Source organism: Galeopterus variegatus, unplaced genomic scaffold, assembly GCF_000696425.1.
Source record: "Galeopterus variegatus unplaced genomic scaffold, G_variegatus-3.0.2 Scaffold6566, whole genome shotgun sequence".
NCBI classification, from domain to species: domain Eukaryota; kingdom Metazoa; phylum Chordata; class Mammalia; order Dermoptera; family Cynocephalidae; genus Galeopterus; species Galeopterus variegatus.
This window is the reverse complement of record NW_007732677.1, coordinates 75,287-88,807: the sequence shown is the minus strand read 5'-3', so window position 1 is coordinate 88,807 and position 13,521 is coordinate 75,287. Positions and strand designations below refer to the sequence as shown.

At 57.1% G+C, this 13,521-nt stretch overlaps 1 protein-coding gene across 1 annotated transcript; it reads left to right on the top strand.

Moving 5' to 3' along the window:
* Positions 1-3,479: 3,479 nt before the first annotated feature.
* Positions 3,480-11,057, top strand: SOX10 (SRY (sex determining region Y)-box 10). Its single transcript, XM_008591022.1, has 4 exons — positions 3,480-3,525; positions 4,465-4,660; positions 4,706-4,974; positions 7,639-11,057. Exons 1-4 carry the CDS (start codon positions 3,480-3,482, stop codon positions 8,340-8,342), a joined length of 1,215 nt encoding a protein of 404 aa, XP_008589244.1. The 3' UTR covers positions 8,343-11,057.
* Positions 11,058-13,521: the final 2,464 nt, after the last annotated feature.

Below are 13,521 nucleotides of genomic sequence, written 5' to 3'. Positions count from 1 at the left end.
CGGGGCCCCCGGCCTCCTGCCCCGCACAGCGGGGACGGCCTGCGCCCTTCCCCTCCGGGCAGCCACCTTCTTGGATGGGGCTGGAACCAGGTGTGGGGACCGTGCGCGCCCTTCCTCCACAAGGACCCCCTTAGGGTTCCTCTCGCTGCTGCCCACCCTCGAACTCAGAACTCCGGCGGCCCGGCCGGGTCTCCCCTCCTGGGGCGGAGGGCTGGAAGGCGCCCCCTCGCGGTTGGAATTCTGTCGGGGGCAGGCGGAAGGGCGGGAAGGAAGGATGGCGGCCGGCTCCACGCTCCAGGCCTTCACTAACCGCTTTCCCACACGCGCACACCCCAGGGGGCCACCGCCACCAGTTCCAGTGGTCAGGAGGATGCGAGGGAAACGCTTGAGAAAGAACCGAGGGTTTGGCTGGAGATGCAGCGAAACTGAGGCAGTCAGATGGAGAACTTGGGGAGGTTCGGGGAAAACAAGGAATTCAGAAAAGGGTCCTTGAAAGAGTGAGGGATGGAGGACGGCCAAGGGATAAATGTGTCTGCCGCTGCGGGGTCTCACCCTATCCCAGCTGTCTTCACTGGGCCTTCTTGACCCCACCCGCCTTTGGGTTGGGGCCTTCTTTATCCCCCCAGGGAGCGGGCACACGGAAGAATGCCTCCCCTCACCCTGTCTCAGAGCCACCAAGCTGGTCTCTCTCTCTCCTTTCCTTCTCTCAGTTCGGTGCCATCTTCCCTCCCAGGGCCCCACCCAACGTTGAGCAACCTCTCCCCTGCCAGCCCCGGTGCTGGAGCTCAGCACCCTGGCCAGGAGGAAACCTTGGCCCCCTTCCTGCCCAGGGTCCCTCAGAGTCCCAGGCTCCCTGGGACCAGCCCAACCCTCTGGGAGAAACATCTCCCCGGGGAGGAAGTTCGACAACCCTCAACTCAAGTCTGGGGCTCAGCCTGGCCCCTTGGGGATGTGTGGAGCAGGGCAATCCCCACCCCCACCAAAGGAGTCCCAGGGCAGCTCTGAAGGAGCGAGGTCACCTGATCCCCACTAGGCTGCCCAAGAGACAGGCCCAGAAAGGCAAAGGAACCGCAAAGGTCACATAGCAGTTGGTGGCAGAGCCAGGGCCAGAACCCAGGTTTTCCACTCTTTATCCAGAGGTCTTCCCCGCACATTGTCCCTAGTAACAGTGATGGGTCACCCCTTTTCTCTAAGGAGTAGGCAGGAGGTCGTGAGGGCGGGGCAGGAAGAGAAGAGCAAGAGCGAGGCGCATCTGGATTCCAGAAAGTCGGGGCTTTGTCAGAGGAGTTTTGCTGGTGGAGACTGGTCTAGAGGGCCAAAGTGCTGGAAGAAGCAGGAGGGCCCCCAAGAGACCAAGAGATTGGCATCCAGCCTTCGTCTGTCCTTGCCCTGTGTTTGCTGAAGGGCTGGTGCCCTTCCGCTCCCCGTCTCAGCCCTCAGCACCCTGCTCGTCCTGCACAGGCCTGGGAGTCCAGCTCTGCCCAGGAGCAGAGGCTGCGGTCCATCCAGATCTGGGTGGGGCTTGGCCCAGGCAGGTACCTTTGGTGCTGTGGGACTAAGAAGAGCAAGTGAGAGACAGACAGCCAGGAGGGGCATAGATAGGCAGACAGAGCAGGCCCCAGGGACCATGAGCAGACCACAGCGTGAGCCCAATGAGAGAGTCAAAGCAAGGATGGACCCCCATCCTCCCGCCACCTCCCATTGCCGAGGGTTTAAGATTGACCCCTCCATTGTCCCTGTCCAGGTTCCCCCAGCCCAGAACCCTGCCCAGCTCCCTTCAAGCGGATGTGTTCCTGGCCACCACTCAAGCTGTGCTCATAGGGGCCAACTGGGGTGGGGCAATCAGGAAAGCAGGCCCTGCTTGCTGAACACCCAACCCTGGAGGTAGGAGGGGGCAGGACAGGACAATGGCAAAGATCAAAGGCTATACCAATACTTGGTGGCTACCTGGACCTTGGGTGGGGGGCCTGAGAGACATCCGGACGTGGGTTGGGCTGGCCAACTGCTCCAGAGGCTTCTCCTGAAATCCCCCCAAGTTCATGACTCCCAGGACGTCAGGAAGGGAGATGGTTAGGTAGGCAGAACTGGAAAACAGGGGTTCTAAAACTGAAAAGAGAAGGACATACAGACAGACTTGTGGAGAGCCACATGCAGGTTTGGGGTCAGACACAGCAGAGCCCAGGTGCTAAGTGGCTGTGTTAGTCTGACAATCATATTCATCTTTGATACTGATCTGATCCTGATTCCACAGTGGTGGTTGTGTGTTGGTTGATCTGCCCGGAAAGAATAATTAGAGTCAAGAAACTGAAAAGGGGGTCACAGGCTGGAGCCTTGGAGGGCTCACCAGCGTCTCCTGCCCCCAGTCCCACAAGCCCCTTCCCCAGGTAAAGTCTTCTTGTGCCATTGGTCTGGCAGGAGGACAGATGTAGCAGCAGCCAGTGCCCCACCTTGGGAGCTCCCCAGGTGGGGTTTCCAGTTTGGGTGGGGAACAAGCGTACCCTTTCCCCATCCCTATTCCAAACCTTGGAGATGAGGGGAAAGAGTGCTGATGTGAGGGTGCAGATGAGGCTCGGGTTTGGAGCTAGAGCTGGGGTTTGGAGCTAGACGGAGTGGGGATTGGGCACGGCAATGTTGAGCAAGGCTGGCTCTGGAGTCAAGATTAGGTTTGAGATTGGGTTTGCATGGTGGGTGGGTGGGTTTAGGGTTAGGAGAGAGCCTGACGGAGCTAGGGTTGGATTGGAGGTGGGCTTAGCCATCTGCAGCTGGTGGAAGATGGGGCTGAGGTTAGGGCTGGGGTCGGGGGTGGCAGTGGGCCTAGAGTTAGGTCTCTGTCAGGGTTAGGGCACTGCTGGGAACTAGCTGGGGAGGCAAAAGTGGGATCCAATGGAGGAGTCTTCCCTCTCTCTGGCCTGTGCAGCCCCCTGCATGCCTCCTGCTGTTTTCTTGCTGATTGCTGGCTGCCAGCTGGGCAGGGGGCTCAGGGAAGGATGGGGTGAGAGAGAGGCTCAGAGAGATGCCCTGGAGCATCTGTGCTGGCCATGGCTGGCTGGGCTGCTTGGCCTGTGCCCCCTCTGCATGGTTCTCCCACCACCCCACCCTGTTCCCAGAAGTCAGAGAGGGTGCCTGCATCACACTCCCTGACGCCCAGGCCCTGCTCTGGGGTCTCCATTCCGTCCTGAATGTGCACACTGATCCTAATAGAGGGATGCTTGGAGAAAGCTGGGGCTAGGGCTGGGCTGGGGCGGGGGTGGGGCGGGGGATGGGGAGCAGCCAGGACACTAAGCTGCAGAAGAATGCTGCTGCCGGCTAGGAGGTGCCTGGTGTGACCACCCCCTCCCTCCCCAGGGGTGGGGGGGGGTGGGGCGGGGGATGGGGAGCAGCCAGGACACTAAGCTGCAGAAGAATGCTGCTGCCGGCTAGGAGGTGCCTGGTGTGACCACCCCCTCCCTCCCCAGGGGTGGGGGGGGGTGGGGCGGGGGATGGGGAGCAGCCAGGACACTAAGCTGCAGAAGAATGCTGCTGCCGGCTAGGAGGTGCCTGGTGTGACCACCCCCTCCCTCCCCAGGGGTGGGGAGGGCTGGGCCCTCCACTGACTGGGGGAAGAGGGCACCCACTGGGGTATGAGGGGTGGGGCCACTAGAGAGAGGGGCCCTCTGGACAGAGGGACAGGGCTGCTCCCATGAAGACTGGTGGACTCTCAGTCCCTGATGTCTAGGATTCCGTGAATCTGTGTTCTTTCCTCTCACCCCCTCTGCAAGGCCCCCTATCACCTTGGGGCAGCCAAGCCCTGAACCCCGCTCCAACCCTGGCCTGAGGCAGGAGTTGGGTGGGCAGGGGCACTGCCTTCAGGGCTTCCTCCCTCTGTGGGCCAGTCTCAGGACTGTCCCGGGGTCTGGGAAGAGACTAGCTTCCTCTACCCTCTGTCACCCCTTAACAAGGATATAGGATCTCCCCTAGAGGGCAGTGCCACCGCATAGTGAAGGGGGCTCACATCCTGCCTCCCTCAGAACCAACACACTGGAATTCACAAAGTCAGTATCCCAGGGTTGAGGGGGCCCACCCTCAGGGCCTCCTGCCCATCCCCCCAAGCAGTATTAGAATAGCAGCCATTTCTCGAGGTGCCCATGCCCCGTCCCGGGCCCGGGTGCAAGGCACTTCACATTCATTATTTTGGCCAGTCCCACACCCCAATGGAGTAGACATTATCATCCTCGTTTTATAGGTGAAGGACCTCAGGCTCAGAGAAGTAACTTGCCCAAGGTCACACACACAGCTAGTAAGTAGCGGAGACCGGAGTCCTCCCGCAGCCGCGCTGCTTCCGTTTGCACACCTCCCGTACCAGGGAGCTCACCCCCTAATGAGGCAATCAACTTGCAGACGACTTTGATGATGAGAAAGTTTCCTGTCCTTGAACTGACATCTTCCCCCTTGTAGCCTCTATTCCTACTTCTGGCTCCTCCTCAGGGGCTGCCGGGGGCAGCAGGCTGACCCCTCTCTCACCCCCCAGCCCCCGCCTGAAAGGTTTGGGGGCAGAGACGACAGCCCTCGAGGCAGTTGTGCCTTGGGTCTGCACCTCCCAGGCACTGCCCTCTGGGCTCCCCAGCCCCCGCCTCACATCTTCTGGGGCAGATGCTCAGAAGGAGGCCACCTGGGCGCTCTGGTACTCATGCTGGCCTCTCCGCTGTCCCCCCACCGTCCACCCCAGGCTGCTGAACGAGAGTGACAAGCGTCCCTTCATCGAGGAGGCCGAGCGGCTCCGTATGCAGCATAAGAAGGACCACCCGGACTACAAGTACCAGCCCCGGCGGCGGAAGAACGGGAAGGCGGCCCAGGGGGAGGCGGAGTGCCCCGGCGGGGAGGCTGAGCAAGGCGGGGCCGCCGCCATCCAGGCCCACTACAAGAGCGCCCACCTGGACCACCGGCACCCGGGAGAGGGCTCCCCGATGTCGGACGGGAACCCTGAGCACCCCTCAGGTGAGTGCTGATGACAGAGCTGGGGCGGGCGGGAGCTGGGCAGTGGAGAGAGAACCAGGCTGGATGGCATGAGGCCCTGGGTGTGCCAGGCTGTGCACCTGCCCCGGCTTGGGTGCAGGGGCCCAAAGGGAGCTCAGTGGGGACGCTGGTGCCAGGGGAGGAGGTTGGCCAAGATGGCTCTGGGCAGGGCTGATGCAAGGGGGCACTGCTGCTGGGCGAAGAGGGCCAGTTAAGGAGGCTGTGGAGGCCATGGGGTGAGAAGTGGCTGGGGCAGTTAGAAGGAAAGCGGGGGACAGAATGATTTTGAGAAGTGGGAGATCAGCTGGAGGAGAGGAAACGGTTGTCCTCTTCCCGTCTCCCGCTGTGATGGGGAGACATGGCATGTAATGTCAAACACGTGCCATGGACGGGCCAGACATCTGATAGCTTGTTTAATTCTCATTAATGGTAATAACAGCTAACATTAATCGAGCACCTACTGTGTGCCGGGCGCCGTGCTTGTGGTCTTATATTAACTCAGCCAATCATTATAAACAGTGTATGAGGAAGCCACACTGCTTGGGCTCGGACCTCAGCTGTGTGGCAAGTTACCCTTACTTTACTGATGAGAAAACTGAGAGTAACTTGCCACACAGCTGCAGTCCGAGCTCAAGCAGTGTGGCTCCGGGGCATCTGCTTGGCACTATGGCCGCCTCGCTTACATTCCTAATGTACAGAAAGTGCCATACACAGGTCTGGCACACGGGAGGTGCTCAGCCAGTGATGAGAGCTCCGGCTTCAGAAGACACGCTCTGAATCCTGCTTGTGCCAGGCACTGCAGCGGACACCAGGGCTGCCAACCAGAGAAGCCCGCAGTCCCTGGCCTCAGGAGCCCACAGTCTAGAGGGAGGAGCAGGGATGAAAACCAGTGAGCTAAGTATAGGAAGAAACAAGCACACAAGAAGCCCAGGCAAGATCCAGAGGTGGCATGGCCTCCGGGGAGGCGCCATCCAGCCATCCAGCCATCCAGTCAGGTCTCCAAAAACACCCAGCTACGCAGCAGACTCTAGTCAAGGAGGGCTTCCGGAAAGGGGCAGTGTCTGAGCTGCTCGGTTCTATCTCTGTTTTACTGATAAGGAAGCTGGTTAAGAGAAGACTGGGGATTTGTCCAGTGACGGAACCAGTACTCAAGAACCCAGGCAGGGGCTGGCCGGTTAGCTGAGTTGGTTACGGTGCAGTGCTGTAACACCAGCGGCAAGGGTTCAGATTCTTGTACTGGCCAGCTGCCAACAAAACAAAACAAAACAAAAAAAACCAGGTAGGTCTCTCGAAGTCCAGAGCCCTTGGCCAGTGCACAACTCAGCACTGCCTCTGATCCGATGGAGGAGGCGCAGGCCTGCCCTCAAGGAGCTCCTGGTCTCGTGAGATCATGGACATGTTCTCTCTGTTGGGATGCCCCACCCAGCCATCCCACCCATACATATGTACTTGTCACCTTCAGAGGTTCGGGGAGACACACACACACACACACACACCCCACACACACACACACACACACACACCCTGGACCACATACAGAACAGCCACCTCAGAATGAAACTATGAGCATTGGACTCTTTATCGCCCTTCAAGGCCCCATTCAGACATCCTTCCTCAATGAGATGAGGAGGCGCAGGCCTGCCCTCAAGGAGCTCCTGGTCTCGTGAGATCATGGACATGTTCTCTCTGGTGGGATGCCCCACCCAGCCATCCCACCCATACATATGTACTTGTCACCTTCAGAGGTTCGGGGAGACACACACACACACACACACCACACACACACACACACACACACACACACACACACACACCCTGGACCACATACAGAACAGCCACCTCAGAATGAAACTATGAGCATTGGACTCTTTATCGCCCTTCAAGGCCCCATTCAGACATCCTTCCTCAATGAGATCCTCCCCAAATCCTCAGCACAGTAGGTGGCTTCTTCTTTGGTCTCCTGAGTCCTTTGAGTATCTGGTCATCATGGCACTTCCAAGCCTAGACATGTCTGGGCCTCTGGATCTCCCCGCAGACTATGAGCTTTTGGAGATGGGCCCATTTTATTGACATTTGTATCCCCAGTCCCTGGCACAGTGCCTGGCTCCTAGTGGTGCCCCCTAAGTGTTTGCTGAATGTGGGGGTGAGGGTGGGGAGCAGGCACAGGCAAGCCGGCAAGAGCAAACAGAGCAGTCAGGAGTGACGAGGGCAAGCGAGGCTCAGCGAGGACAGCGGCCAGCAGAGGCCGAGGGCCAGACCAGGGCAGGTCAGCAGCCATGGAGCAACGGGAGCAGGGAGGGCAGAGCGGCAGGGAGCCGACCTCAGCTGATGTGGGCCAGAACCTTCCGACGGGGAAGGTTTTGCAAAATGAAGCCTCTCCAGGAGGTGGGTGACAGAGAATGGGAGGCAGAACCCACCCCTAAGATTCCAGAATATATAAATAGCTAGAGACCAGCCCAAGACCAGCGTGTAAACAAATGCCAACTCGTGCTGCCAAAACATATGAACCTTTCAAGGTCAGCCCAGTGATGAGGCCTCTGGTTCCTGGAGGCATCTGCTGCCTGAGGGTGAACAGAGTCCGCTTGTGCCCACCTGCCTCTGACCTGATCCCCCCTTGCTCTCTCTCTCTGTCTCCCTTCCACCCAGGCCAGAGCCATGGCCCACCCACCCCTCCAACTACCCCAAAGACAGAGCTGCAGTCGGGCAAGGCAGACCCCAAGCGGGATGGGCGCTCCATGGGGGAGGGCGGGAAGCCTCACATCGACTTCGGCAACGTGGACATCGGTGAGATCAGCCACGAGGTAATGTCCAACATGGAAACCTTTGATGTGGCTGAGTTGGACCAGTACCTGCCACCCAACGGGCACCCAGGCCATGTGGGTAGCTACTCGGCAGCTGGCTACGGGCTGGGCAGCGCCCTGGCCGTGGCCAGTGGACACTCCGCCTGGATCTCCAAGCCGCCAGGCGTGGCTCTGCCCACGGTCTCACCACCTGGTGTGGATGCCAAAGCCCAGGTGAAGACAGAGACCGCGGGGCCCCAAGGGCCCCCACACTACACCGACCAGCCGTCCACCTCGCAGATTGCCTACACCTCCCTCAGTCTGCCCCATTACGGCTCCGCTTTTCCCTCTATCTCCCGCCCCCAGTTCGACTACTCTGACCATCAGCCCTCAGGACCCTATTATGGCCATTCGGGCCAGGCCTCTGGCCTCTACTCAGCCTTCTCCTATATGGGACCCTCACAGCGGCCCCTCTACACGGCCATCTCTGACCCCAGCCCCTCAGGGCCCCAGTCCCACAGCCCCACACACTGGGAGCAGCCAGTATATACGACGCTGTCCCGTCCTTAAAGGTTAAAGGGGGCCCCACACCACCACCCCCTGCCCAGCCCGTCCTGGGTCCCGAGCCCCTTTCCCCAGCCCGTGCGTCCTGTTCCTCACCCATCTCAGGCCTGGTGGGGGCAGAGGAGGAGGCTGCAGAGGCTGACAGCCGAGGGGAAGCTTTCTGTCGGTTCACTGCCCTGATGACCCACCGCCCTATCCAGGCTCCAGCTGGCAAAGCCCTGGGCTAACAGGCTGGGCAAAGGACGAGGAGGTTGACTGCTGCCCCTAGACTGAAAGATGAGGGGCTGCGCCTTCCCCCCGGGAATGACTCTCTATCCCAGGACCTGAGTGGGACCCACTCACCCTCCTCAGGGAGGGGGGAAGCATCCAGGGTTGGATGGTCATCGGAGGCCTTGTCACTCCTATGCACTCCAGTTCTCTCTCTCACAGAGTGAGGGGTCTGACGTGCCCCCGTGCCACCTGTGCCACAGTGCCTAAGGGTTAGGTCCCCCAGAGACCTCCATCAGTGCCTGCAGCTGGCTATTATGTCTGCCACTCGGGGGCTGAGGACAGCTTTGAACAGCCTCATGGGGAGGGGGCCTTCCGTGGGAGTCCTCATCCCTTAATGCCCCCTCCCCTCATGGACGCAGGAAGGAAATGGCACAGAGGCCCCCAGACCCAATTCTGTGCCAAGAATCTCATTCTTTGTCTAATTGAGAAAGAGAGCCCCAGTCCCCTTCTACTACACCGTCCCAGACCTCGAGGCACATCCCGGGATGTGAGGCGAGGCGGCAGGGGCTCCACGAAAGGATTCAGAGACAATTCACGGAGCCTGCCGCCCCGGGCTCCTCCCCAGCTCCCCTACCCTCACTAGCCTCTGTGGCCCCTGCTCTGTCAGCCCCACCTCCCTGGGCTTCCCAGAGTTGCAGCTGCTCAGGCCCAAAGCCTGAGCTCCAGGAGGAGTCAAGGGCCCAGCAACCCAGGTTGCTGGCAGCAGGCCGAAGACACTAAAATCCTGACCTGCACACTCTGCCCTTGCCTTTTGCCCTTTGCCTCCCAGTGATATCTGAATAAAGTACGTAGCTATATCCGCCCCTATTTTCCTGCTCTGCAGCCCCCACAACCCACATATAACTCATTACTGTCCCCCTCTTATTTATCTCAGTAGTCCCCTCTCCCCTCTCCTCGCCCCTATTAACTTTGCATTAAGCATTCCACTTAATAAAATTAAAGGTTCCGGTTACCCACTTGGTGGGCCTGACCTAGCCTGTCTCTTGATCTCCTATCCCTGTCTTGGGCTTCCTCAAATGCTCTCTGGAAATAGCTAGAAGCAGAATGTAAGGAAAGAGAATCCAAAGGTTTCTTTCTCTCCTCCTCCCCACTAAGGAAGTGAGGACAATGGAGTGGGTTAGGTCAGCTGCCATCCCAGTGGGGTCAGTCTGTGCTCAGGGACGAAAGCATCAGATGGGAGCCTTTCCCCGAGCCCTGCTGTGCCCCCACTGCAGGGGGCCACTCCCTCTTAACTGGCTCAGCTGGGAATCACTGCCTTCCAAGCAGCCCCTCTGCTCACCCAGCAGAGAGGAATTTGCAAAGAACTCAAGGGACAGGTATTTGAAAGGGAGGAGGGGGTCGTGGGTGACCCCTTGTCTGCAGGCAGAGGCCTGGTCCTTTAGGATGTGTGGAGGGGACTTCTATGGCTGCCCCCTCCACATGTCACCTCCCCAGCATACACACACACACACACCGGCCCACGCTGGGAGCTAGCTGAGACTTCACAGCACTGCTATGTCCCAGTCCAAACCAAGGATGTCAGACATGCCATCTAATCCTTAAGTGCTTACTCCATAAGAGCTCTCTCCTCAGCAGAATTCCAGCCTGTGCTCAGGGGCCGGGAAGCACTCCACCTCACAAGCACACAATTGCAGGGAGACTAGGAAAATCTCTTCACCATCCTGCTCCATTGATGGACCACTGCAATGGTTGGAAATTCTTCTTTATGCCCATCTCATAATAACAGTAAGAGCTAGAATTTGCTGAGTGCTTCCTGGTCAAGTGCCTTGCCAAGTGTTTTATGTCAGTCAGGCCTATGAGGGAGTGGATCTGATCATTATCCCCATTTTCCAGATGGGGAAGCCAAAGCTTTGAGAGGCTGATGCCAGAATCTTAACCCAGCTGACGCTGAAGCTTGCGCTCTTAACCACCACCCCCTCCACCTGCCCATGGTTTGCAGGCCCTACTTTTGCTTTAAGTCTGGAGTGATGCTTCTTCCACCCAGCATCTGCTGTTTCCTTCCTTCCAGCCCCTTACCTCCTAGTCAGGACCTGTCGGGGAAGGGTGGCAACCAAGAACTAGCCCAGTCCCCTCAATGTGATCAAACTCCCTCCATCTGGAAGCCGCATCATGCAAGCTCTTCAGGCAAACCTCCCCAAAACCGCTGGCTCTCATGAAGCTTGGTGGTAACTAACACACCTGATCTTTTAGACAGTATCTGTTGCAAAGTCAGACTATCCAAATTGTAGATAAGCTGTTTGGGGTGGGGTTTGTTTTTGTTTTGTTCTGTAGATAAATGCAAGATTTTATACTGATCTTTAACAGATTTCATCTTGTTGGATTTGACCCATTTCCCCACCTATATTAAATTTTTTGGATCTTAGCTCTCCTTCAGAGCTTTATGTATTTTGTAAACTTGAATATCCTCATTCAAGTACTAATAAAGATCAGGGCCCTGCATACACCACTAAATACCTCTCTCCATCATCAATTCTATTATCTCAACTTTAAGGTAAAGCCTGTCTAATCAGTTCCGAAGCTGATTACATCACCATGAAGAGCACACTTTTCCATTACAACCATCAGGAGACTGCTTGATCCCTTGCTAAAAATCACGATTCACTGATCTGTGGCATTCCCTCAACCTAGCAGACCAGTAACCATCAAAAAAAAAAAAAAAAAACTGATTCATTTGGCAATATTCTTAGAAACCCTATGCTGGCTCCTGCATCTCCTCTTTATTGTCTAAATGCTTCCAAATATGTAAAATCTATTCTTTTTTTTTTTTCCTTTTTGTCTTTTTTCGTGACCGGTAACGGGATCGCAACCCTCGGTGTCGCGCCCGCACCGCGCTCAACCAGTGAGCGGACCGGTCTCTATATGGGATCCGAACCCTCGGCGGGAGCGCCACCACACTCCCAAGCGCCGCACTCTACTGAGTGCGCCACCAGGCCGGCCCTGTAAAATCTATTCTTGAATTTTGTTAGGTTAGGGATGAATCAGTACTAACCTGATATGTTCAGCTTTTACAACCCACCCTTTTCCCCTTATTGAAAGGAAGGACATTTGTCTATTTCCGGTCTGTTCACTGTTATGGGCATAGAGCTGGTAGGGCAGGGGCTGCGTCCAGAAGATGAAACCACCACCTTCATAACCTTGCATCTCATGAGATCGACTGAAAAATCACTGGGGATGTGGGAGGAGGGCAAATGGACGCAGGAAGGGACAGATGACTCCCGAGAAGTCAGAAAACCTAGTTTGTGCACATCCCTTGGACCAAAGGTTCCAGATGTGCTCAGGCCTCAGTAGGTAGTAGCTCCACTTGTAAAGAGATGAGGGCCGGGTGTTTCTGGAAATAATTGAAGGGACTATGCCCAATCCCTAAGAAAATATAGAACCAATGTTAGTGGCAGGTGATTTTTTTTTTTTTAAAGATGACTTGTAAGGGGATCTTAACCCTTGACTTGGTGTTGTCAGCACCACGCTCTCCCAGTGAGCAACCGGCCATCCCTATATGGGATCCGAACCCGTGACCTTGGTGTTATCGCACCACACTCTCCCGAGTGAGCCACAGGCCGGCCCAGCAGGTGATTTTTCATTCAAGACAAGTCAAAACCCAAACCTGCCTGCTGAATAGCAAGTGATTCCCCAAAAGCGGATCAAAAGGGGAAAGAGAAAAGAGGAAAAATACCCCTTTTCTCCCATTTCCCTTACACCCTATCCCCCAAGGGTTAACCCCCTACTCCCCTCCTCCCCTGCACAAGCCCCATCTCCCTTTAATCACATCTGATACTGAACAGCCCAGCAGGGAACAAAGAGACCATTTAGAGAAATGGGGCCGAGAAAGTGACCCCCGCACTCTGGGGCGGCTGCCTGGATGCCGGCACAAAGGCGGCATTTCAGAGCTGAAATTTCAGCACCCAACTTGATTAAAGGATTCCACAGGCTTGGAGGAGGGTGGAAGGGGGTGCGAAGTCCACTGCTCCCTGAATTAACCCTTCTCCAGAACTGCAAACACCCCTCCCACTCTTGTGGATGCTCACCATTCCCACTCTGTCCAGGGTGCACCCATCCCCTGGGGCCCTGCCTCTTACAGAGGTTGTGGGCTCCTCCTCTTCCAGGAAGGGTATAGAGGTCAAGGCTGGAATACTGAGGGAGCCAGTTTTCTCTTCTGTCTCTGTTGGTGTCAGTATACACCCTCTCCCTGTCCTGAGGAGGGAGGAGCCAATGGGACTAGTCTTATCCCAGGTTGGGTAAGCAGGGTGGATTAGAGAAGAGAACCCAGGCAGAGGAAGAGAGAGCTCCAGCTCTGACGTAACGTAATGCCTTGGGATGGGATTGGAGCACCATCACCCCATCCCAGACAAGACCTCAGATCACAGGCCCCACACAGAAGGAAAGGACATCCTGCAGGAACTAGGAAGGGGAGGGTTTTGGGGGTGTGACAGACCAGAGAGGTGGACCATGGAGGACAGTTTGTGGGCAGTGGCGTGAGGAGGAGGAAGGACAGAACGGGAGCAGGGGTGGGCAGGTGCTTGGTCCTTGCCCCAGCTGCCAGCTGCTAACTTGCTGTGCTTGGGGAGGGTGGGAGATCACTGCAACCCCACGCTTCCTGCTGGGGCACTGCTCCTGAAAGGGGATCTGAGCCCACGATAAGAGGCTCGAGGCAGGTCCTTAGGAAACAATAGGTGGCTTGATGAGACCTGCTCTGTGATACTCCTGAGAAGGGAGAAGCCCCTGCAACCAGTCCCCACTGGAAAGGAAATTGGGGGTTTCCGTGGCAACCAGCTCCCTGGGCACAAAGACTCAGTTGTCTGTTGGGAAGGCAGCTGAGGTGTCTCCCCTGCAGCAGTCTTTGCTCTGGTGAACAGGGAGATGGTGGGAGGGGATGCGGGGGATCCACAGGGCCTAAGGGCCCCTGGTACTTCTTAAAGAG

Coding starts and splice junctions, on each gene's coding strand:
- SOX10 (XM_008591022.1), top strand. CDS start 3,480: ATGGGGAGCAGCCAGGACACTAAGCTGCAGAAGAATGCTGCTGCCG. Junction 4,661..4,705: donor GAGGCCACCTGGGCGCTCTG/GTACTCATGCTG, acceptor CGTCCACCCCAG/GCTGCTGAACGAGAGTGACA. Junction 4,975..7,638: donor GAACCCTGAGCACCCCTCAG/GTGAGTGCTGAT, acceptor CCTTCCACCCAG/GCCAGAGCCATGGCCCACCC.